Source organism: Ochlerotatus camptorhynchus, unplaced genomic scaffold (genome assembly GCF_037179485.1).
Source record: "Ochlerotatus camptorhynchus isolate MF236.1 unplaced genomic scaffold, CSIRO-AGI_Acam_v1.1 ptg000416l, whole genome shotgun sequence".
In the NCBI taxonomy this organism is placed as follows: Eukaryota; Metazoa; Arthropoda; class Insecta; order Diptera; family Culicidae; genus Ochlerotatus; species Ochlerotatus camptorhynchus.
Window position 1 is genome coordinate 849,090 of NW_027040902.1, and position 25,962 is coordinate 875,051.

At 39.5% G+C, this 25,962-nt stretch overlaps 2 protein-coding genes across 2 annotated transcripts in view; both read right to left on the minus strand.

Annotated features, from left to right (window-relative positions):
- LOC135711017 (serine/arginine repetitive matrix protein 2-like) overlaps positions 1 to 21,993 on the minus strand; it is a 34,505-nt gene extending 12,512 nt beyond the window's left edge. Inside the window, exons 1-2 of the mRNA XM_065233756.1 lie at positions 21,708 to 21,993; positions 19,807 to 20,448 (exon numbers count right to left, since the gene is read on the minus strand). Of these exons, the coding sequence (XP_065089828.1) occupies positions 19,807 to 20,194 (388 nt within the window). The 5' untranslated portion in view covers positions 20,195 to 20,448; positions 21,708 to 21,993. The remainder of the gene's footprint in view (positions 1 to 19,806; positions 20,449 to 21,707) is intronic.
- Positions 1 to 25,962, minus strand: part of LOC135711022 (BUD13 homolog) — a 440,257-nt gene that overhangs the window by 153,421 nt on the left and 260,874 nt on the right. The gene's annotated exons all lie outside the window — the stretch shown is intronic.

Consider the following 25,962-nt stretch of genomic DNA (forward strand, 5'->3'; position numbering starts at 1 on the left):
TCTGCTCAAAATTGGCACCCAAATATGTCCAGGTAGTAGTTAAAAGACTGGTAGGAAGTCATTGTTACGACCTAGAAGATTTAAATGGGAAAAGGTTAGGCATATTTAATTGTAAATTTTTGAAGAAATTAGTCCACTAGAACTAATTTGATGGTCAAGCTATGTCGCTCTCAATTTTGTTGAGTAGTAACAATTGCACCATGATGCTCTGGTTGCAACAAACACCTTTGCCACCGTTTGTGAAGTTTAGCTCAGACCTAGTCTGATGCTGCCCCACAAAAACTTTACTTACTGGGAGCATCCTTGGTGCAAGAACATTCGTTCGAGCCCAAGAAGAAACTTCACAAATGAGTTGGTCAACGGTTATCTTTTGACCGCCTTAGGAAGACTATTATCTCCGCAAGTAAGTTGGTTCTGTTAATGCCTATCCCCTCGACAAGAAGACAGAGCGAGTCCTTGATGGTTCCATCAGGACGATGAGCTATATTCCATAAACTCCGAGCTTAAAAGCGTTGACGAGGAGTACCTTAAAGGGAAATAATAAAGCGGGAGTCTGAGATTGGGGACTCTCAGATGCTGATCGTATCCATAAATGGATCGACGATGAAGAGCAAATCTCAGTCAATCGAGCTTACAAAACAACTGACTTGTTGAGAAAATAAGAAGCTAAGGACCAATGTAGAAATAATTTGCTTTGTAAAAATATCCTTTAGGTTGTTAACGTACTTCCCCACTCTACCAAAGTTTCATAATGTTTATGTTGATAGTAACGATGGGTAAATTCTTTCAATTGATACATGTTAGTATGTAGCGCACATCGAGTCTTAAAGCTATTTTAGTACTTAATGCTAGAGGCTTTATGATGAACATGTATAGAGATATTATTTATTCTATTTATCATATTATTTATTTATGAAGATGTTTATTTATTTATTTATTTGATTATTTATTTATTATTTATTAGATGCATTATTTATTACTTTAAGAGATGCATTATTAACCTTGATTAGAATATTCAATTACAGATTTTCATATTTATTTATTTATTTATTTATTTATTACCTATTTGATAGTTAATTGTTATTTATTATTTATCCAATTGGAAACCAACTTCGAATGGTGGAGCAATTTCCAATATCTCCATCGTGACGTAAAATTTTGGGCTTATTGCCAAAGCGATGCAAGCAAATCTGTGCATCGCTAGAACTGTTTTTTGTTGTTGCCCATCTGATTGTTCCTAAAAAGAAAACATGCAATTAATTCCAATTCACACAATGATCTGCAACTGGAATCCAACTTATCTCTGATCCACAACGCTCTCATCCGTTCGAAACTTCGGTTTCCATCAATTATTCCGTCGATCCGTCCATAATCTTCAAGTTGTAGGCCATCGTAAATAAATTCACATCCAATTTGTTGTTGCCGAAGAGTCCAGAATTTTGTTGTCCAGGTTCGTCGATTTTCATTGTAACCTGTTGTAACCGGACTAATTTGATGTTTTCCACACAAATGCACCATTTCCGTATCACTTACAATCCATATTTACACGAAACAATCAAAATTCACAGGAAATATGATTAAAATAAACTTTCTCTTCGTTATCGCTACGATATAATCAAAAGTTTGCCACTTTGTTTTGACGTTTCTTGATGAATCATTGCGAGTCATCCATATACGTTCAGCGTTCATGAGTTGTGTCATGGAGTTCATTTCTAGTATGTTTCGGTTGGTCGAGTTTGTTGCTTGACGTGAGAAACATGATAGAAGCGATGTTTGGAGTGACTATTTAAGCATATTTATTATGTTGAGTTAGTTTTCAATATGATGTAACTCTCTTTCTAGCCAATTTTATTGGTGTTGAAGAGATCGTTAGGTCATATGATGTTGAAGTAGTTTTGGAGATATAGTTTGTTGCTTAGAAAGACATTGTATCAAGGAAGAGCCTTGGTGTTCGATCTAAGAGCAGACAGTAAGGTGAATTTAGCATGGGATGGTTTATCCATCGTTAAGAATGGTTAGTTTCATTGCTAAATGATCCGGTTACGTTTCTGGGGTTAATTTCGGGTTCGGTTTTTATCAAAATTCTAGGAATATTGATATTAAAGCCATTTTGATTTTTAGTTGAAACTCATGCTGCTGAATTATTATATGGATCACTCTGATGACTCAGGAATGTTAGGACATTTTTCCATTCATGATAACGGTTGAGCTTGTAAATAATTTTGTCAATTATTTCCAGTAACTGTATAAATTGATGAAATTTGGATGTTGTTGATGTAATTTATAAATTATTTATTGAAGAGTTTATTTACCTATTTATTTACTTAGACTCTTAGATATTTATTTACAAAGTTATTTATTCATTTATTTATTTATTTATTTATTTATTTATACAGTTATTAATTTACATATATATTTTGAAACATATTTATTTAGAGATTTATTTATTTTTTTTTTTAATGTGTTATATTGATCGGTGATATACATACTGTGATATCGTAAAGTTTGCCCTTACGAAAATTTGGTTGTACTCCTACAACCAAATTTTCGTAAATCAAGCCCGGTGTTATGTAGCGGTATTCGAATTAGATATTAAATTAATGTAGCATGAAGTTCAAATGCTACAAATGTTCACTGTTACTATTCGAAACGACACGTACTATTCCAGTTCACTTGTATGCAACTGGTGAACTCATATCAAGAGTAAATTATCCCTGCATGAAATTTCACTCATTATTTGTTCATCCGCTCACTAGGCGCGTAAGTTTTCTCATTGGAGGTGGCATGAAATTTGATCCGTGGGATTGAGTATAATCTCCCAGTAGGATTACTTGTCGTCGGAAATTTAATAATAAGAAAAACACTTTAAGTTAAAGATTGGAATGAGCTAGACAGATGTGGGATACTTGGGAGGAAAAGAGATAGTATCTCTGATCGAATCGGAAGGTAATCGGAGATCGCCTTTTGATAAGATCGTTTTTTCGGTTTCCGGAACGAAGGCCAAGAATTGTTTTAGCGGCCTTTCTGAGGAATCCCAAGATCTTTCTCGTCCACTTTAATCCAACCCGTGGAAGAGGCAGGACTGTGAAGTTTTTTGGTATAGTTTCGCGGTGTGTTTGTAGAGGTATATTTAAATGTGAGAAGTGTCTTTAAGTTCAGTGTAATTAATTGTTCGTTAATTCCTTTTGATTAGGTGTAGTTACTACTGAATAAGTTTAGTAGGCTAGTGCGGTACTGTGCGCGATTTAAGTTTCAACAAAAAGGTAAATGATTTACTATGCGGTTTTGCAACAATGCGCTCATCCAGTTGTATAGCCGTTTGACGGCTTTTTGTCTCTAGTTTCGTCCCACCACCTCCCGCTCGGCATACCGCGCCCCCCGTTATTACCACTACCCTGACCCCACGCGTCGGTATTAAAGGACCTAACTTCGGCCGGAGTTAGAAGGGAGCTGCGCCGTCAATATCGCGCTCCAGGTGAGCAATTTTCCCACCCACCGGGATATCACCACGAAAAGCAGTTGGTGAATTAGAGAATCAAGACTCACACCCAATTTGGTGAATCTTTTGTATTCCGGGCAGCGAGCGTCGCAGGGGCGACAGACGATGGTGAGGAGCAGTCGGTAAAGCAGAAGCGTGAGTAGAACCGTACAATGTCCGCATGCATGCATTAAATCTGGATGAAGCGCCAGTTATAAATAGCCATTTAGAAATCCGCACAGTTAGGTAGGGAATTAGAGAGAGAGAGTAAGAGAAGAATGAGGGTTCCCGGATAAAAATGTTAGATAATAAAATTTTCGTTCTATTAGTTTTTTTCTAAATAAATGTTTTTCTATTCTGCTAAATAATTGTGTTGATTGTTAGGTTAGAATTTCCCGTTCAATGAGTGCACTGGTCTAAAGAAGTTTCTCACGTTTCGTTCGTTGTTGTAGTTTTCGTTGTTTGGTTTTACTCCAAGTCGGACTGCTTGGGAATCTCAGTCCACCATTTCTGTCCTGAAGCGTGTAGATTTTGTGTTTGGGGAAGAGCTTGACCTGTGATGAGAAACAGGTCGTCCAGTGCATTCGCTCCGGTAGAAAGACGGTTTCTGGTTAGTTTTCATTCGGTTGGATTTAGTGTTTTTCTTTGAATCCCAAGTACTTAACGTCTACTAGCGCGTTCCAATCTTTTGCATTAGACTGAACTCGCCCTGGGGTTTTGAGTTTGCCGGGCATCCGAAACGACAAGTGGTCCTCTATGGAGGTGGCGCTTAAGCCATTTGTTTAAAAACCAATCCACGGAACACTCTAGTAGACCGATTTAGGCTAGCCAACTTTATGCCGGCTACACTGCCAAACCCGATGTTTTGTACGACTTTTTATTTGACTCGATCGGAATATGCTGTCGGTTTGACAGCTCTTTCTTTAAAAATTAAAAGTGTGCCTGCATGTTCCAATTGAACGGTATCGGTGACTTACGCTTAGAGTTTGTCCCATAAGTTCGACTTTAGATAAAAATGAAAAAAATAGCTCAAAACTACATGCATTTGGAATTACACAATTTCCATACACATCAAGGTTTACAACTTTCTCTTACATAGCTTTGTTGAAATCTCGGTTCATTCGTAGCTACACGGCGAATGAGATCGACCCAAATTTGAGTTTAGTTCACTCATAATCGCCAAAAGTGCAGGAACTCAGCGATGAGTACATTTGCCTCATGTTTTCCCAGGTTTTTCCAGGGAAATATTCCCGAATTTGAGAAAAGTAAAGATTGGATTCACTCAGTCTATTGGTACTACTCCGAGACTGAATTAAATTTTCGTCAATTTCCTCATTTTCCGGCAGATTTTTTAGGTTTTCCACAGGATTCCCTGCCACAATGCGTCTTTGAATTTCTCTGCTGGTATCATTTTCGGCGGTCACCAGTGAGCCCAAGTACACGAACTCATCGACCACCTCGATTTCGTCATCGTCAATCTGAACTCGGGGTTGGAGGCTAACATTTTCTTCCCTAAAACCTCTTCCTTTCATGTATTTTGTCTTTGATGCGTTGATGGCAAGTCCAATCCGTCTAGCTTCAACCTTCAGTCTGATGTACGTTTCCGCCATCATCTCAAAGTTCCGTGCTATAATGTCAATGTCATCGGCGAAGCCAAGGAGCTGGATGGACTTCCTGAATATCGTGCCACTCGTGTCTATCCCAGCTCTTCTGATCACACCTTCTAACGCGATGTTGAACAGCAGACACGAAAGTCCATCACCCTGCCGTAGCCCCCTTCGAGATTCAAAGGGACTCGAGAGTGTCCCCGATACTCGAACAACGCACATCACTCGATCCATCGTCGCCTTGACCAATCGCGTCAGTTTATCCGGAAGTCCTTACTCGTGCATAATCTGCCATAACTGATCTAGATCAATTGTGTCGTATGCGGATTTGAAATCGATGAACAAATGATGTGTGGGCACGTTGTATTCGCGGCATTTCTGCAGAACCTGCCGAATCGCGAAAATTTGGTCCGTGGTAGCGCGGGCACTCATGAATCCCGCCTGGTATTGCCCCACGAACTCTCTTGCATATGGTGACAGACGGCGGCATAGAATTTGGGAGAGTACCTTGTAGGCGGCGCTCAGCAGTGTGATCGCGCGGTAGTTGCAGCAATCCAACTTGTCGCCCTTTTTGTAGATTGGGCATACGACACCTTCCATCCACTCCTCCGGTAATATCTCCTCCTCCCTAATCTTGGCTATTACCCAGTGCAGCGCTCTAGCCAGTGCTTCACCACCGTATTTTAATAGCTCACTTGGTAGTTGATCTACACCAGTTGCTTTGTTGTTCTTCAGCCGACCGATCTCCTCCTCAACTTCTTGAAGATCAGGGGCCGGTAGCCTGTCGTCTTCTGCGCGTGCTCCAAGGTCAGTTGCCGTGCCACCTTCGTTTTCTGCTGCTTCACCGTTGATGTGCTCGTCATAGTACTGCTTCCACCTCTCAATCACCTCACACTCATTCATGACAAGGTTACCGTCCAAGTCCTTGCACATATCGGCTTGCGGCACGTAGCCTTTGCGTGAACTATTTAGCTTCTCGTAGAACTTCCGTGTGTCGTTTACGCGGTACAGATTTTCCATCGCCTCGCGATCTCGGTCTTCCTGCTGACGCTTCTTCCTTCGGAAAACCGAGTTTTGTCTGTTCCGCGCTTGTCTGTATCGCTCCACATTCAATCTCGTGCGGTGTTGCAGCATTCTCGCCCGTGCTGCATTCTTCTCCTCTACTAACAGTTTGCATTCGCCGTCAAACCAGTCATTTCTTCGGTCCGGGATTGCAGTACCTAGTGCCGCTGCAGCAGTACTACCTATGGCTGAACGGATGTCCCTCCAGCCATCTTCAAGAGAAGCTGCGCCAAGCTGCTCTTCCGTGGGTAGTGCAACTTCCAGCTGCTGCGCGTAGTCCTGGGCAACTCCGGCGTCCCGTAGTTGCTCAATGTTGGGTCGCGGCGTTCGACTTCGACGTGTGTTATGCACCGTCGAGAGTTTTAACCCCTTTCTTACTGCAACGAGGTAGTGGTCCGAATCTATGTTCGCACTGCGGTACGTGCGGACGTTGATAATGTCGGAGAAGAATTTCCCGTCGATTAGAACGTGATCGATTTGGTTTTCTGTGTGTTGGTCAGGTGATCTCCAGGTGGCTTTGTGGATATCCTTGCGGGGGAAAAAGGTACTTCGAACTACCATACCCCGGGAGGCTGCAAAGTTCACGCATCGTTGGCCGTTGTCGTTCGATACGGCATGCAGGCTGTTTGGCCCGATTGCCGGTCTATACATTGCCTCCCGTCCTACCTGAGCGTTCATGTCACCGATGACGATTTTGACGTCCCGTTGCGAACAGCCGTCGTACACCTGCTCCAGCTGCGCATAAAACGCTTCTTTACAAAGCTACTAATGCTCTATGGATATGCAAAAGAACATTCGGTAAACAGTGGGGACTGAAACCGAAAATTATCCATTGGATTTACTCGGCAATTGTGAAACCCAGGATTACTCATGGTGCATTGGTCTGGTGGCCAAAAACAAAAGAGAGTGTTGCTCAGAGAAAGCTAGAAAAACTCCAAAGGTTAGCAACTCTCTCAATAACAGGTGCAATGAGAAGTACACCATCGAAGCAATTGGATACTTTGCTTTATATGCTACAATTGCATCAATTTGTACAATTAGAAGCCGAAAAGTGTGCTCTAAGGATTACAAGGTCAGTGAAACTCTTTGAAGGAGACCTTAGATGACATCTTAGGATTCTAAAAACTGTTAGTATCAACTCTCTAGTAAGGAACAACGAAGACTAGATAAAAAAAAGACACAATTTCAATCGACTTTTTCAAGTATTTGACCCTGGGCGTAAAATTCATGGCAATTTGGTGGCCCGGTTCTTCGTCCAGGATCGATTGTTTTTTATACAGATGGTTCAAGATTGAACAATCAAGGCTAAAGGCTTTAAAGTCGGCGACATGTACATCAAAACTTGTCTGGGAGTGTGTTCAATCACTTCAAAAATTGTCTTGTCAAGTCAACTTATATTGGGTTCCTGGTCGATTGACGGAAATGAAAGAGCTGATGCACTAGCAAAACTCGGATATTCTCATAAGTTCATCGGGCCAGAGCCCTTTTGTGGCTTATCGGCTGCTTCCCTTAGCATGGAGTTAAAAGCGTGGGAATCTTCAAAAGTGGAGGAAAACTGGAAGAACACTTCTATTGCTAGGCAGTCCAAGCGATTCATTAATCCAAACATTTCTGTGACCCACAAAATCCTGGAACTTTCTAAGAAAGATCTTAGTATATATGCAGGTCTTATAACAGGTCATTGTCCGAGCCGTTATCACTTGAAGCTGATTGGAAAACTTCAAGATGATGTATAAGGCTTCTGAGGCAAAGAAAAGGAAGACTCGGAACATTTGCTATGCCACTGTCCGGCAATTTTCAATAAAAGGGGTAAGTTCTTCGACACGGGGCTGATAGAACCCTTTGACATTTGGAGAACAACGGCAGTGCACTTTATTCGAAGTATAATGCTATTAGTCAAACGATGGCGATCACTCCTAATAATAGTGATACGGCCTCTTGATATAGCTAAAGAAAAAAAAAAAGGGGGAATATATCACAACTGATCTAAAAATGGTCGCAGTGATGAAAATACCCGACAAGGAAAGAGGTTGAATGTGGGAAAACTTAGGAAAACTCGGCTCCTTGTGCACTAACTATGCCAGTACCGCATCACCCTCCTCTAATTGTCACTATTGAGGACAAACTCGTGAGTGATTTCGACGATTATCTTGCTGTGGTTTCTTATGACTTCTGCAATGCTGACCACCGTAGCATCATAGATGTATTGTCTAGCATGGAGAGGGAGAACATTCTTGGTCCTGATGACGACATTGACAGACACGTTACGAAAAGAACTAACCACAAAGTTTCTCACCCTCCCTGGCAGCCGAGAGAGCTACGTACGTTGAAGTCAATCAAGATTTACAAAATATCACACGCTTCCTCTGGAAGTTCATTATGGGAGGCTGGATCACATGTACCAGCGAGTCATTCGTGTATGTATTTCAAGTTTCCAGCGAGGCATCCAGCGCAAACCTTAGCTACACCTGACATCCTTTTGAAACTACGTGAACGACCAATGCAGGGCAGCCCATCGGCTATGTAATTCAAAGGAGCAGTTGATGCCATCGCTCAGGATATATGCCGCCTTTTCCGATAAGTTGTAACCCTGGCTTCCATGAACGTTCTAGTAAATGGTCAAATTACAAGGCCGCGACTCTGCTCAAGTCATCCTTCAATCCTGGACCTGTTGGAGTTCCATCTGTATTTTTGAAGAGACATATTGCTAGCTTATTAATTCCACTTCATCGTCTGTTCCGAATGTCTCTCTCCAACAATATATGTCCATCCTGCTGGAAATTTGCGCATGTTTCCCGTCCACAAAAAGGGAAGCAAACGAGCTATGGATAATTACCGAGGAATCACATCGTTAAGTACCGTTTCGAAGCTATTCGAGCTAGTGATTAAGGAACCGTTGCTGTCCCATTGCCAGCAATATTTGATTGCTTTTTTCCCTCTGTTCGGGACATAATACCACTGCGACCAGTAATTTGATCTATTGTAGTACTAGCAAGGGCGTAGCCAGGTTTCGAGCTAGGGATGGTCGTAAAAAAATTACTATGGAAAATTTGGCCGAATGCCATTTCACCGAACGCCATTTCCCCGAAAGCCTTTGTGTTGCTGAGTTTAGGCGGGCAGGCTACGCCTATGAGTACTAGGGGGGCTGGCTACGCCTAATTGTACTAGAGTGAAAAGTTGGAGGGAAAAAGAGGTTGGGAATGATTTTTTTTTTAAATTTTATTCAATATAGTAGTCCCCTATTTTAGGTCGATACACTTATTCCAGTGATTTTCCAACTTCATGATCCCATCCGAAAAGTAATTTTCCGGCAGGTCTGCAAAATACTCCTCCGCGGCGTCGATGATTTCCTCACGTGAGCTGAATTTTTTATTAATGAGCCATATTTTGAGGTTTGGGAATAGATAATAGTCAGAGGGAGCCGAATCGGGCGAATACGGTGCACGCTATGTCTGAAGGCACTTATTATGCAAGTTGCACGTACCTCCGATTTTTTTTCACAGGAAGTTAATATTGATGATAACAATCAAATCTGTGAAAGACTTAAAATATTTCATCTTGGGTTTTTTGAGAAAAAGTGTTATGAAGTTGACATCAGGCATGGAAAATCATTTACATTAATTTCGTGCATTCATTTAAATTTGTTTACCAATAACTTTTTTCATAAACCAAATTTTATTGAATAATATATGCAGTTTTTGTAGGTCTTAATATTTGTTACAACTTTTGTGAACATCTCAAATCTGTATCTCTTATGCATGACGAACTAGAGAGATTAGTGTTTTTCGGAGAATGTAAATTATTCAATGAAAAACAATATTGGTCTCTGCTCGCTCTAGTTCATCATGCACTAGAGATACAGACTTGGGATATTCCCGAAAGTTTAAGTCAATATCATGACGTATAAAAACGTGATACATTTTTTTTACGATATTCTGTTGATAGACAAAGTTAAAAGCAAATAAATGTATATAAATACACGGGATTAATGTAAAAGATTTTCCATACCTTCGGCTTTCGATGAAGGTGTATAACAAATATTAACGATACAAAACTATTCTCCGACAATACAAATCAATAATATAATAATATGATTTGTTTCAAAAGTGGATTAAAGTAGTCATAAGTATAAGTATTGGCGCTACCATAAGGTTTCACGACTTTTCCATAGTTTTATTTTGCATTTATAAGTATGTAAAATATTAAAACAGTTATTTTTTTATCAAATTGTATTATTTTTAATAATTTCCTTCATTTATTTTCAGAACCTATATCTATATATAATGAAAATGTTAAGCAAATGTGATGCAACAAATAAAATGAAGATTACTTTATATGAGCGCTGTTATACGAAACCACAGCTTTCAACAGGTTCTCTTCGTATTTAACATGATTCTCCGCCACTTTAAAGTTACTCCATGTTTAGATGAAATCATGATGCACTGCTTCTGTTGCTGTGATATTTGACAATAATGTGATATTTGACAATATGGAATTTAGGGGTTACTGGAAGGTTTGCGGTAAGCCAACTTTCACAAAAAAGATCAATGGACTTTTCGAAATCATCGTTGAGCTCATCGCCAAAACAATGGCTTATCATTGCATGCATGTTGTCCAAAACCTTTACCTGACGATCTAGATTGCCTCCTATCAAAACTGTTCGTTTATCCAGCAAATATTTACAATGACGCCCAGCGAATCCAAATTGCGCATGCCGAGTTGCATTTGCGGCAGCCGCCCAGTTTGAAGCGTAATTGGGCTCATTTTCGGCCACGTTGTTGTAAACTGTGTTCATGAGGCCCAAAAAGAGGTGTAGAGCAGGTGGAGGACAAATATCCAGAATCTTTGTATCCTCATCACCGTTCAGGTTGATTTACACAGTTGAAAAAGTTTTTGGCATCTTTGTTGATTCCTCCAGATTCTTTCCAACTGTTCACAAAAGTCCTGATGGAACCAAGTGTCCGTGCAAGGCCATTGCATTTCCCTAAATCACTCTTGCGTGCCGTGCAAAATGCGCAAAGAAACGTTGCACTATTTGACATTACTCCAGCCAAAATATTGATAACCTTGAGATCACCTGAAACAAAAGAAAAAGTTGAATAATGATAATGGGACAAAATAAACCTTAATCTCACCAGTCACAATTGCTTTTATTTTATGTAATCCAAGCCTCAACCACAACAGGGAAATGTTTTTGTAGTTCTCTTGAATTCCTGGAGCCAAGGCAAGAATGAAACACTTGCGAACACCTGAGTCTTTTAGTCCGGTAGTGCTCATTCCTTCTTCGATGGTCATGATGATTTTAAGTGATCCTTGTCCGCCATCGATCCCGATCTTGCAAATGATCTCTCCCGCATTACGTCGAGCTTTGACGTACTCAATCAACCCCTCAACACTTGTACACATCACAACAGATCGATTCTCTATTGAGAAGGATTTTCCTTTGCATGAAGTCATGTCGCACTTCATCACGGAAAAGAAATCCTCGAGCTCGGACAACATGAGACCAGGCTGGATAATTTGACGACCGTTCTGTCTCATGTGCTTAGCCAATTTAAGCGTCTGTATTATCATATTATTTATTTAGACGAACCAGATAACATACTGTTATATACTGACCTTATTAATACTCAGATTTAAGTCCGTTTTAATATTGAGTAAATCTTCGTGAGAGAACTGTGATTTTTTTCCCGGTTGTTTTAAATTGAAATGCGTTGGTTTTCCTGAGACGTTCGAAAAACTAACTTCCGTTAGTTTTTTGTCAGCTACCTCTCTAATGGTTTGGTCCTTACTTTTGTCCGCTAATTCGGAGAGATTTTGCAGTTTCCGGGTTTTACTACATGTATGTCGTTTCCCCGGGGAAACTTGCGTCAAACATGCTTTGCAGATTTTAATATAACTTTTTTTTCTTTTTCAGCGATACCTTTTTCTTGCACATATCTACACATTTTAATTGCGTAACTCGACAGATGTCACACTCAATATGGTTTGAACTTCTTGTACGTATCTTTACTTTTAGATACACGTTAACCTCAATTCTCTTGAACGGCTCACCTTTCTTACACCGGTAAACGGCAATGTAGCATGCGTGGCACAAAACTTTCGGATACCTTTCGTCTTCTACATTGAACTCCGGTAAAAATCTTCCAACGATCGTCCCTGATAATGTGGCGTGAATTTTTTTTGGATGGAATCGCTTTTCCGAAGCACAAAAGGCACCCTTTCTCTCTATTTTTCTCGTGAGATTTCTTCATTTTTGCGGATTTGCTTAACGATACGAAAATATCACAGACGATAGACCACAATATTTACACGTGACAAAAAATCAATGCTTACTTAGATTACATGGCTGCCTTTGACTGTCATGCCCATTGTTATCTCTTTTACACTTATGAGGGATGAAAAATGCGAATAATTGTTGATCTAGGAGACAACTTTAATCGATCTTACGCAAAGTGGTCAGAATCAAGATGGTTGTTACTTGAGAACAACAACAACAAATAGAACACTTAAACGGAAAATTAACTACTTGAATCCACTTGTGAAGCAATTTAAAATTAATTTGTATAGTCAGAGAATAGTTTTGTATCGTTAATATTCGTTATACACTTCCATGGAAGGCAGAAGGAATGGAAAATCATTTACATTAATTTTGTGCAATTATTTACATTTATTTGCTTTTAACTTTGAGTATCAACAGAATTTCGTAAACAAGATGTGTCATGTTTTTATACGTCATGATATTGGCTAAAACTTTTGTGAATATCCCAAGTCTGTATCTCTAGTGCATGATGAACTAGAGCGAGCGGAACCCAATATTGTTTTTCAGTCAATAATTTACATTCTTTGAAAAACACTGATATCTCTAGTTCGTCATGCATAAGAGATACAGATTTGAAATGTTCACAAAAGTTTTAGCCAATATTAAGACCTACAAAAACTGCATACATTATTCAACAAAATTTGGCTTATGAAAAAAGTTATAGGTAAACAACTTTAAATGAATGCACGAAATTAATGTAAATGATTTTCCATGCCTGATGTCAACTTCAAAACACTTTTTCTCAAAAAACCCAAGATGAAATATTTTAAGTCTTTCACAGATTTGATTGTTATCATCAATATTAACTTCTTGTGAAAAAAAATCGGAGGTACATGCAACTTGCATAATAAGTGCCTTCAGACATAGCGTGCGGTGGATGTGGAAGCAATTGGAGGCGTTAGTCATTGATTTTAGCCGTGGTTGCGGTGCTCTTGTGCGCCGGCGCATTGCCTTGCACAATTTTTTTCGCTTCATGTGAGGCCGTTTTACAGCCATTTCGGCCTTAGATCGCTCCAATAATGCACAGTAATACCATAGAGGTAACTCTAAGACCACTGGGTCCCGAAGAAAATCATTATTATTTTTGGCTCACTCAGTACCAGAACAACGGTCCCAAGCAGTCCCAAGCTATTTCACTCACCCCTGCATGTTCTGCATGAATCCACACACCCCTGATGTTATCTGTCAAACTTTCATAGCGAATCAAAACAAACATTGCGTAGTGCTAGAATTTCGACTAGGATGGGGTACGTTAATCGTTTGCTTGGGACCAATAGGCTAGTCAAGTAGTGAGCCAATTTAAAATCGTTAGTTTCGTATTGATTGTTGGTAATACGCTGTTGATGGTTTTTCCTTTTTCGAGGTAGTCCACGAAGAGTATGCCATGACAATTCCAGAAAACCGACGCCATAACCTTTCCGACCCATCGAGCCTCCCTCGGCCGCTTCGGAGCGCTCGTGCCGGCTTCAGCCCATTGCCAGGCACTCATTCTGCTCTCTGGTGTGTAATAGTGGATCCAGGTTTCATCAACAGTTACCAATGGATGCCAAAAGTCCGCTCGATTCCGCATCAGCAAGTCCAAACACTCTTTCGAAGTGCTCACTTTCCGGTCAGCCAACACCATTTCATGTATTTTTTTACATACATGACCGCATCGGAAGGCCTGCCGCTGCGGACTTGATCGGTAGTGAAGTTGCGGCCACCACGAAACTCTCGAAACCAATATTTGACGGTGTAATCTGACGGAGCATTAATAATATTTATCCAACTTTTCTTTTCTTTCCTTCGCCGTTTTGCCTCTCAAAAAATAATGTTTTATGAGAGAACGAAAATCGTTTTTATCCATACTCAACATGATGCCAAACACGTCAACAACAGTCAGATATCAAAACAAAACTAAAGACAGTATCGCACTGAAATTTGGCATGTCTGCCTAAATATGAATGGACTGCAAGGCACCATAACCGTTTTTTTAGTAGCAACGCATTCTGGCGGTCAAGAAGGTTACTTTTCACCCCACCTAGTAAAATTTCTAGTAGTTTTGAAAATGGAGTCGAAGGAACAGCGCGCGCGCGATAAAATTTTGCACACTCATCTCAACAACCCACATCTTTCGCACCGAGCCATCGGAAAGATGTTGAGAATCCAACAATCTACTGTTTCTCGTGTCATAAAACGTTTCGGAGAATGTTTAACTGTTGATCGGAAGCAATTGAGTGGTTGCTGCCTTCAAACGTAAACCCAACTATTCCGTTCGGGATGTCGTGAAAAAACTGCACCTGACAAAAAGTTTCGTGCAGAAAGCCAAGAAACGAGCATGACTACGATTCAAGGTTCACAAAGCACCAAACCGCAATGAACGGCAGAACAGGACAGCTAGAACGCAAGCACGTATAGCTGTACACACAAATGTTGACGAAACCACATTGCTGTATCATGGACGATGAAACATAAGTAAAAGCGGACTTCAAACAAATTCCGGGAAACCAGTATGTGACCGCAAACGACAAGTTCGATGTGTCAGAGTCCCTCAGGAAACAGCAAGTGTCGAAGTTCTCCAAGAAATTCATGATTTAGCAGGCGATTTCTTCCTGCGGAAAACGGAGCAAACTTTTCGTAACACAACGTTCCTACAATTTTTGGCCGGATCTAGTCTCTTGTCGTTACTTCAATGATGTTCTGTTGTGGTACAAGACGAATAGGGTCAATTTCGTGCCGAAGGATCTCAATCCCCCAAACATACCGGAGTTGCAGCCGATCGAAAGATACTGGTCTATAATGAAGCATGAACTCCTTAAGCATCCTAAAGTTGTCATTACGTCACATTTTGACTCCTACGCACATCATTAAGTTGATTCTTTCTGCAGCTCATCTTGTTGCCTGGTACATTGCCTGATAGACACAAGTGGTTTTAATTTTCCTACGATACCGGAAATCTGCAGGGACAAGCTTTTTCAACTGTCTGTATATTAATTTCCACCAGTGTTTATTTACCACACAAAAGATGTTAATACCCACTTAGATGTTCAATTCAATTAAAATTATATGCAATTTATAATTATTTTGGAAATCTTTAAAACTACTCAGAACTAAGCCTTAGGTGAGCGGAATTATGGCACTTTACGATACACTATTTTATTAATAACTCGGCTGGATTGACATTTTATAAGTGAGTGACACCGACGAGTTCACCTAGCAATTTTAATATTCAGGAGACACGTGGACGAGGTTATGATATATTTCAACGTCACAACTCTTTTGTCCAGCATACCGGTCATGAAAGCGATCAACTTTTTGAAGAACTGGCTTTTAACACAACGAGGGGATGCAGCATGGAGGAACAAGGTTCGGACCTACCTCAAGCTGACTCGCCTTTGTATGAATGTGAACTACCGCGGTGGCACCATATTTGACGCAGGTCCAAACTTGATGCACTTTTCTACTATGCCTGCGCACGAAATAGCACCCAATAATCAACCACTAGTGTTTCATTAACACTCAACCTTTACATTCGCAACGAAAAACTGTTTGTGGATAGCTTTCTTTCGCTAATATATGAGCGGCAGAAAAATTGCATCTGTCAAATAAGTCAAATTTCGACTGCTTTAACCCTTTGTCTTTACCTACTTCTAAAATAAAGCTATGTTCATTGCGAAAATCCTTCAAAACGGGTATTAAATAAAATTCGGAATATGTCTCAACTGAGACTCAGAACCAGAACATTTACCGTCTGTTCTCAACCAAGTTTGCGAGTGTATTCTCGGATGAGAACCTACCTGACGAGCACATTTCTCTAGCAGCCAGTAATGTTCCAATGTCTGGTCAATCTTTGGCAGCACTATGATAACTAGGGCGGCTTCGCAACTGAAGTCTTCATTTAAGCCTGGACCTGATGGAGTTCCTTCCGTCTTTCTCAAGCAATACATCGATAGCCTGGTGGCTCCTCTGGTGGCCTTCTGTTCGAAATGTCCCTCTCCAGTGGAGTGTTTCCTTCCTACAAGGAATCAGCTGAGATGTTTCCAGTGCATAAGAAGGGATGCAAAAGAAACGTCGACAACTATCGCGGCATGACATCGTTGTGTGCCATATCTAAACTGTTCGAGTTGGTCGTCATGGAACCATCAGTCTCCTTTGCTAAGTTGAACCATCCTATAGCGATCGCCAAACTGGATAGGCTCGGTATAAACGGCAGTCTCCTTCGATGGTTCGCATCCTATCTATCTGATCGTCAGTTGGAAGTTACAATCGACGACTGCCGATCTCCTTCGCTCCCTGTCACTTCGGGTATCCCGCAAGGTAGCCGCCTCGGCCCGTTGATATTTCTTGTGTATACCAACGACGTCAATTTCGTCCTCGACGGTCCACGACTGTCGTTCGCAGACGACATGAAAATCTATCTCTGAATCCAAGCCATCGCTGACTGCCACCTTCTCCAACTCCAACTCAACGCTTTTGCTAATTGGTGCCAACTGAACCGCATGGTTGTAAATCCAACAAAATGTTCACGTTCTCACGGAAGAAACATCCAATTACATTCAGTTATATCCTAGAAGGAGTTGACGTACATCGTCTGAATCACATTAAGGATCTGGGAGTCATCATAGATTGTCGACTCACATACAGCCAGCATATCTCGTTCGTGATCGACAAGGCATCCAGAACGCTCGGCTTCATTTTCAGGATAGCTAAAAATTTCACGGACATCTACTGTTTGAAGTCGCTTTACTGCTCCCTCGTCCGGTCGGTGTTAGAATACTGCTGCCCTGTGTGGAATCCCATCTACCATAACAGTGTACACAGAGTAGAGTCTATTCAACGACGATTCATCTGGTTTGCCCTTCGACGATTGCCTTGGAGGGATCCTCATCGCCTTCCAAGCTACGAAAGTCGGTGCCAGTTAATTCACCTGGATCCTTTGTGGAGTCGACGAGATACGACAAGGGCCCTGTTTGTGGCAGACATTCTACAGTCCAGAATCGATTGTCCTTCTATTGTACAACAAATCGACGTTAACGTTCAACCACGAGCACTCCGTATCAACGCAATGCTGAGGATACCTTTTCGTCGTACAAATTATAGTTCGTATGGTGCTATCAATGGGCTTTTCAATCGGGTTGCTTCCTTATTTGATTTCCACTTGGCACTCGAGACACTGTGTCAGAGATTCCGTGATATATTTTTAAGAATTAGGAATTAAGTTGGACTTCACGGCCTTTGCAGCTTGTTACTTCTTGACTATATTGTATTTTCTAGTATTGCTTAATCCATCATTGGGACTAATGTCGATGGGATCCTAAATCGGTAATGACCCTATGTCCCCACCTCATGATCTCTAGATGTGTACTGACTCATTTTTGCTGAGAACGCATTACTATTATGAAGAATCAATAGAAATAACTGTTTTGATTTAATAGTTATTTGTCATGGACGCTATGTACTTAACGAAATCTTCAACAATCAACAATTAATTGAAATTACCGTGGACTCCCGGTAATCTGACCGTTCTTAATCTGAACATTTTTTTAGTTTGAACCCCGCTAATCTCTCCGCTAGCTCGTGGAAACTATAGATACTAAAGATTCCATGGATAAGCGGAGGCTAAGTATAATGTAGCAAAACGAACTGTCAGTTAGTGTAGCCAAACGAGCATGACGTCATCATGTTGTTGTTTGAGGGAGAAGTATTGTAATATTATGAGCCCAAAACGCTTTCCACACTCCACATTCCGATTTATTTCGCGGACAACGGAAGAAGGAAACCCTAATAAAAAATAACCATAAACGAACGATAACCCAAATCATTGAACTATTCCACAAATGGTTTGGATGATACCCAGAACACGTCGTTAAGCAAATTAACCATACAATTTTTATTAGGGAAGATAAAGCAAACCATTGCTCGAGTCATTGTTGCAAAGATTTGCTTTGCACTTCATTTTGAACTTTTATGCACGAAACAAAACAAAACTGCACAACGAAGAGCTCTGATGTCATGAACTTTTTTCATGGATGCCAGTGAGATCATTTATTTTTCATGGTTGCCAAAACAACTTTTTGTGCCTCCACTTATCTATGGAATCCATAGTATTCTAGTGGAAACGAGTAAAGCGAAATGGAACGATGTGAAACGGAACGCAGAATCAAAACAAAACAGAAAACAAGGCTACCAGAAACTCACTTTTCTCATGGTCGTAGGGTTACTAGTAGTTCAAATTAAAAATGAATCCCGTTAATATGCACGAAGTGTCGTTCACTTTAACGGGGGTCCACGGTATTACATTTGTATGGTGCGTCAAATTAGGACCATAGCATATATTTATTAGATATCAAAAGTCATTATTTCCCAACATGTTTTAACAATCTCGTCCAATTTTATATTTCCCCTATTTTTCTCCTTTTGGCATAACACCGTTTAAATTTTATTGCGGTTTAATAACGCAAGCTTAAAACATGATACAATAGGAAGTGTCGGACATTCAATCAGGTATCAAACTAAAAATAATAAATTGTCGTTTCATTGGTTGCGCGAAGTAGGAGGGGCAGTAGAAAAGCGGGGGTTGGCGAGTTTCTACGGTTTCCAAAAAAATGTATGAACAAATGCCTACTTTGCGAGGCTTTTTTAATACTTTTTAAAACAACCTATGTAGTTTATGAACAGCCCTTTAATTCTTTCGATGGTTTTACTTTTTGTTTTCTATATGTAGAAAGCTTCTATAAAAATGATTGAAATTATTTTGGTCTAGAATCAATATAGGCTCTAGCCTCTACTTACTAAACTTGGTCAAAAACAATGTACAAATGTTTTAATTAACCTTTTCATAATAAGCAGTTAAACCAGCTCAATTTTTCACCAATTGACGAACCAATCTTCGCCTAGTAGTAGACATTAAATTTATGTAACCCTTAGGAATCTTATCCATCATGGCATTCAGTTGACTGCAAACATTCTTCTAGTCTCGGGGCTTGGCTGTATCGTTCGAAATAGCAATGACAATTAAAATTTAATTACGAACATTTACTGATTAATTAAACTTTTTTTTTAATCTAATATAAAAATCGATAAACTAATGTTTGCTTACCGTTGATGATTACTAATTTCAGGATCAGGAAAATTTGGTGTTAATAGTAGACGAAAATACAAGGCATAATAACACAAATAAATAAGCTTGTGCTCTATTAAAATAAAACATCATGAAATTAAAATCAATGTTGCAAAATCTCCGTAGGAAACAACACACAGAACCACCAAACACTCGAATTTCATCCGACAAGGCTAAAGCAGTCCCCAATTCTTCCATGTATATTCCTCACACTCAGAATAGAATCAAAACTACTTACTTTCAGCTCGCTTCTCTTCGTCCGTGGTTGCTGGGTGCTTGGGCGACGAATTTTTCTCTGCCGTCTCCACTGTAGACTTCTCCCCCTTGGAGGCACCTTTCTCAATCGTATTCTGATCGCCATTTTTGTCTTCCTCCAAAGTAGTGGAAGGGCGCTCTACGTCCTTCGATTCTGGCTGCTGAACGACTTTCGTAACAACCGATTCCAGCATAGGTTCGTCCACGGCATCTTCGTTGTCCGCCGTAGGAGTGGATACTCTTTCCGGAGTTCGCAAATCGTCACCCCCTGGGCCGAATTTCATTATTTCGTTGGGCGTCAAATCCGTCGTCGGCAGTGGTGGGGTGCAGGATGCCTCCCGTGTATTTGAAGAATCCTCTTCGAAATCCATGGTTACCTTCACACTGCACTTTATTTTGAGAACTAGCAAATGTTTAACACGCAGTACAGATTAAAATTTAGTTTTTCTCGGCGGCCAGGCACGGCAATACTTGGAAAGTATATTGAGAAAATTAAAACTTATTGCTCCACGATGGCCACCATTGTTGTTTTCTCCGTCTGTCACTTCTGGGCCGTAAAGTGAAGTTTTCTCACCTCGCGATGTTCCGGAGAGTTGCACTTCACAGTGCTGCCAGTGTCGCTTATCTAAAATTGAACCCGCAGCAATATTAAATAATTTAATTTATTATTGTATTTTGCATTTCTATAGATTAATTATAACTAGACTCGATGATGATTATTTACAACTGGACTCTTTAAAAGTACGGAATCGCTAATAAATGTGCGCTTTAACGTTACAAATATTGTCTTGGTATCTTTGCCCTTCGTTATGAGCCAAGGAATAAGTGCACGAAGACACAAACATGATTCAACGTAAAAGCGCACTTTTCATCGCCCTTATAAAGTATGTGCGCATTATACGCTATATATCTTTTGATAACTTCGACCTAAAAAAGAAATATACAGCAAAAAAAAAGTGTACTCTGATCTGACGTAATCCATGCCGCTGTATCAAATATTGATGTAATTAACCACTTCATTCGAGCAGTTAAAATGACGTTTACTAACACTCGAACTTTGAAATAAAACATTATTTTAAGAAAAGTATCCAACAATAATAACAATTATTGTACGTTTCATACAAAAATAGAAATTAGTTGGTCCAGTTTTGTGAAATCGCTGGTAGAAAGTCACGCCAAAACGGCTTGACAAAGTGGTCAATTGCAAAAAAAAAAACTGATGCAATATTACATTGATGAATGTAAATTTGTTCACCAAACCATGTAGTTACATCGTAAAGCGTAATATTACACAACAACTGATAGAATGACTTGGGTGCAGCAGATTCGATGTAATATTCAACAACTTTTTTCGCTGCGTGTGTACTTAACTGCCCATAAAATCATAACTGTCCCTTATGAAAAAGATACCTAGCAGAGATGGGAAAATTATTGTTTTATGAACAGTTAATATGTGACTAATCAAGAAAGTCGCATATTTCTAGATTAATTCTTGAAAAGGTCCTACCGGTGCCACAATTGCTTTTATAAACAATGCACATGCAAAGTAACGACACTATCTGATAGAGGAATGTTTCTTCTACTAACTGGCATCGTTAATATGGAACAAGTGAGCCGTTATTTGCGAGAGATCGGCGATTTAAGTTGTTTATGAAAGCAATTTTGCGCTAATGAAAGGTTGACACTGCTATCTGCTCTGAGCGATTCTCTTTTGATAACCACAGCTATATAACAATCTAGCTTCTACAATCTAGAATAACAACAGCATGCACAAACACACAAAACAAGGTGAAACCAACATTCATTAATATTAAACTTTGTATTCACAAAACAACTTGTATCTAGCAACACTCTTTTTTCCGAACGCAACCAAACAAAACATACCTTGGTGATTATTTTCGGGTTCGGAGTTCTATCGAATGCGCAATAAAACACACGCACACCACTTTGCAGCACTATCAAAAAGACTGAGATGCCGCTTTTGTCCAGAATGTGCAATCGCAAATGTTAAGTACCATTTTCGCATAGGCGCATCTACCAAACCTCGGACTTTCGAAAGATTTACATTCACGCGCGATAGCTGCACGGATTTATACAACAAGATTGCACTTCTGAATCAATTTTGATACCGAAAACGCGAAAAATAACTTTCTCAAATCACATCGCACCGCAGATGATGAAAATTTTCCCGTTGTACAAACACAAGCGCAAAGTGCATCGCGAGAGAAAAAAAACTGACAGTGACAAATGGGAGATGCACTTTCGACGCATGCATGCGGAAGTGTTGCCAAGTGAATAATTATTGGTGGAAAATGTCGGTAATGCAGTATGGAATTTGTTTGAGGTATCGAAAAATAGAAAGCGCTCTCAAATTATTAAAAAAGACGCTAAGATGCACTTTAGGCCTGCTACGCAGCTGAAAAGTAATGACATGTGCTACGGGATTGGCGTCTTGCAGTGAAACTTTTCCAAGCTTTCGCCTCCTACATTTCAAAGTGAGAACTACTAGAAGGAGGATAGTTTCCAAATTTTCCAAGTAAAACAGACGATTTTTGAGGCATATCGGTCCAAAAAGAAAAACTAATAATTTCCCGTGGAAACTTTTGCTTGAATCGTGTAAGAAAACGTGTTTGCAAACTAACTGTTATTATTTCGGTATCGATCGGAGATGTTTTCGTGGAAAATTATGCATAACAAGTTTGCACCCACAGGGAGAGGTTACCTCCTGCGCAGCTGCATTTTTCGGAAAATGGTGAATATGAGCGATTTCCACTAGGATGAAAGTGGAAATTAAGTGAATTTACTTAGGAAAGGTTGTATGATGCTGGTGGTAATGGAGAATTGGCTGTATAGGACGCCAATATTCAATAAATGTTCATTTTGCCCTTTTCTTAGCAAACATATTGATACTCACAATTTTCGACGGAAAACGCAACGGAACTTGCTTTACTCAACACGCACCATACTATAAAATGGTGCTAGATGGTCTTCAAAGTGATAGCAAGATGACAAATCATCGTTATTTTGAGTAATTGAGCAATTTACTTCTGTTTACATCATATTTACGATGCAGCATTGTTGGAGCCGCGAAATGAAATGAATATATCTTATGAAAGTTCAACTGGAAAAGTCAAAGATGCACATCAGTCTGATCGTAAAAACGTTTTCTTCTTAAATTCGAATGTTATATTGGAAGAATTTTACACAGGCTTGATGAAAATTATGATTTAACGCTAATTTTCACGAATTTTATATGCAGTCTGTCAACATTATCATCATCATGCAGTGGCGACATCTGCGTTGAACTGTTACGGCAATCTTCCAATAGGACACGGAATGCTAATTAAATTACTTTTCCATAGCATTTCTTGACTTAGTACGCAGTTCAAAAGAAGTCGGTAAAGGAAAAATCGATTACATTAGTATCGTGATTCGCGATCAGAATATTTTAGCTTGAAATCCCTCCGTTTAATTCTCGGTACATCTTTAATCTATTGATTGAATTAAAAAAAAATCTTAATATGATTTTTTAAGATTTCGTGCGTTTTGTGAACGCACATTCTTTATTTTGCATAGATATAATACTAGAAACGCGGATGAAATAAGAACACCACATTTCTTGACTTGTGCTTCACAGAATTCATTATTTTTTAAAGGAATAAATGTTTTCAATTCGATGCCTAGACACATTAAACGTTCAACAACATTAGCAGAATTTAAGAGACATTGCATTTCACACGTTAAAACCACAAACGAAGTGACAGACGACTAACTGGCGAAGAAATCAATTAAAATAAGGTGGTTCGCTGTAATAGAATTTTCTTAGAAGCTTGTGCCATCAGCCACCAGATGGGCTAGTTTTTTTGTTTTGATTTGAACATAGTTGATTTTGTGTGCAATATGATCTTTGACAGTGTGCAAAGAGTGTATCATTTTGTAATTGTTTTTTATGCATTTCAGTTTAGAGTAGAGTGAAAGAGATAGAACCGAAACATTCTAGTTCAATTGGTGAAAATGCTAGTTCAATCCAGTAGTAGTGTTGCCATGTGGTACAGTCCAGTAGTAGTGGTGTTGCCATGTGGTACACTGAAAAATTGCAATAGCAGGTTAGTCACCAAAGTTTTCGAGCCGCTCCGTCTGTCACTTCGTTTGTGTTAAAACTGTCTTTCGAACGGTTATCCAGTGATTTTTTTTTTATGAATTGACAAATTAAATATGTATTTTGACGAAGTTATTTTTAACGGATTATTTTATATGGATAGCTATTATAACGACTTTTTAATAATTATTGTAGCACTGCAAAACTATTTTGTTCGCCACGATGGATTTTTGATATATGATTTAATAGTAGTAAAAAAATAGTAGTCTACAAAGGTTTGAGCCTCGCGCGCGTATTATGGATATATGTAGAGGACTGAATTTAACATTTGATAAAAAAAAAAATGCAATTTTGAAGCTTATTTGGAAGATACCTTGAGTTAGTAGTAAGTTTTCAGGCAAATTTGGGGGGTTCGTGAGCATTCCTGACATTGCTGAAAATTATGATAGCATCAGATTGCGGGGTTACTAGTGTAATAGGATGCTTTGTTGATTGTTCATTAACTCTTGATTGCTTGTAATGCTTATGAATATTTTAGGTGGAAAAAAAGGCGAACTAAGAGGTGGACGCCTGAGCTTTTCCACATTTATATCGCTGTGAAGAAACTGTAAACTCTAGAGGGAATTTATATCTGTAACTGAAACCAGTTCGATTTTGTTTGCCAACCTGGTTAAAATGTCATATTTAATTATCTTAAAGATAAATCGTCCAGCTCAAACCTTTGTAGGGGTAAGAGGTGGGCCCATCGTCATCATCATCATAGAAAACGGGAACGGGGTGTTTCTGTGGTGATAACAAGGATTTTCCTACACAGATTACAGTTTTCTGTACCAAGCACTGACATTATCAGACGGTACCTCTATTTATGCTTTTAGATTAGCTATGAAAGTCCCTCCTACATGAAAAATTATGCTATAGAACGGTTTTTTTGCATAATTCTTCAAGTAGGAGTGACTTGCAATGCTTATCTCTTAGCATAAATAGAGGTACCGTCGAGTTTTTTTTTTCAGTGCTAGGTTATGAAATTCGACAGTGAGCGTTGAAAAGGGCCTACTTGTAATGTTCGATTCTCTTCATCGATTTTCTGTTTACAGCTAAGCGAAAAAATTCAAGCTGAACATTGCATTAGGTCCTAAGTAACACTGACAAGATTCTCTTCGTCGACTTTCTCCTTGAATCCACTCGGCCCAGGTATTTTCAGCACACATATCGATAAAAGAAGTTTTTATCTAGCAACAAGAAACGATTCTGTGCTCAAGTTATTAAGGCTGTGTTCCATTTGGTGAATTTTTACTTAAATTTGACAGATGGAAATTTTTCAAATAAACCTGCTATTCTAGCAGACTTATTTCTGACAGACAAGGAATCAATTTGACAGACGCTTTCTCGAAAATCGGCCGATCTACAACAGAGGGATTTTCGAATATCTTAATTTATTTTCGAAGTGTCAAATCTAAGTGAAAATTTTCCAAATGGAACACAGCCTTAGTATTTTTTTTATTTGTTCAATCGGTAGATAAAAGATGTACCGAGAACTTATTGGAGGGATTCATGGCTAATTGATATCATCTCGATCAACTATGAAATGTTGCATAACATTGATGCAAAATTGTGCACTCCGTTTTTGTGTGTGCATTTATTTTTAACGTTTTGAAGTTGAATCGCTGAGGATCAATCTTATTTCAAAGCGACCTAGCTCTGGTATTTGGTGACTACAATCAGTCTGGGCTCTCATGGAACGTTCTCTTTGATGGTTTCAACCTGCATGGCTTAACGCAAATCAACTCGATACTGAATAGCAACACTCGGCTGCTTGATCTCGTTCTGGCGAACGAAGCTGCAGGACTGGAATGTTCTATCCTAGAAGCCCCAGAGCCTTTGATTGGCATCGACACCAATCATCCTGCGTTGGAAGTTTCCATCAACCTATCTGTTCCTGTTCGCTACGATAACCCCCTGTTGATGTACATGAGCTCGACTTTCGTAGAGCAGATTTCGTCGCGCTAAGTCACTCGCTTGCACAGTCAGATTGGCAGTTCC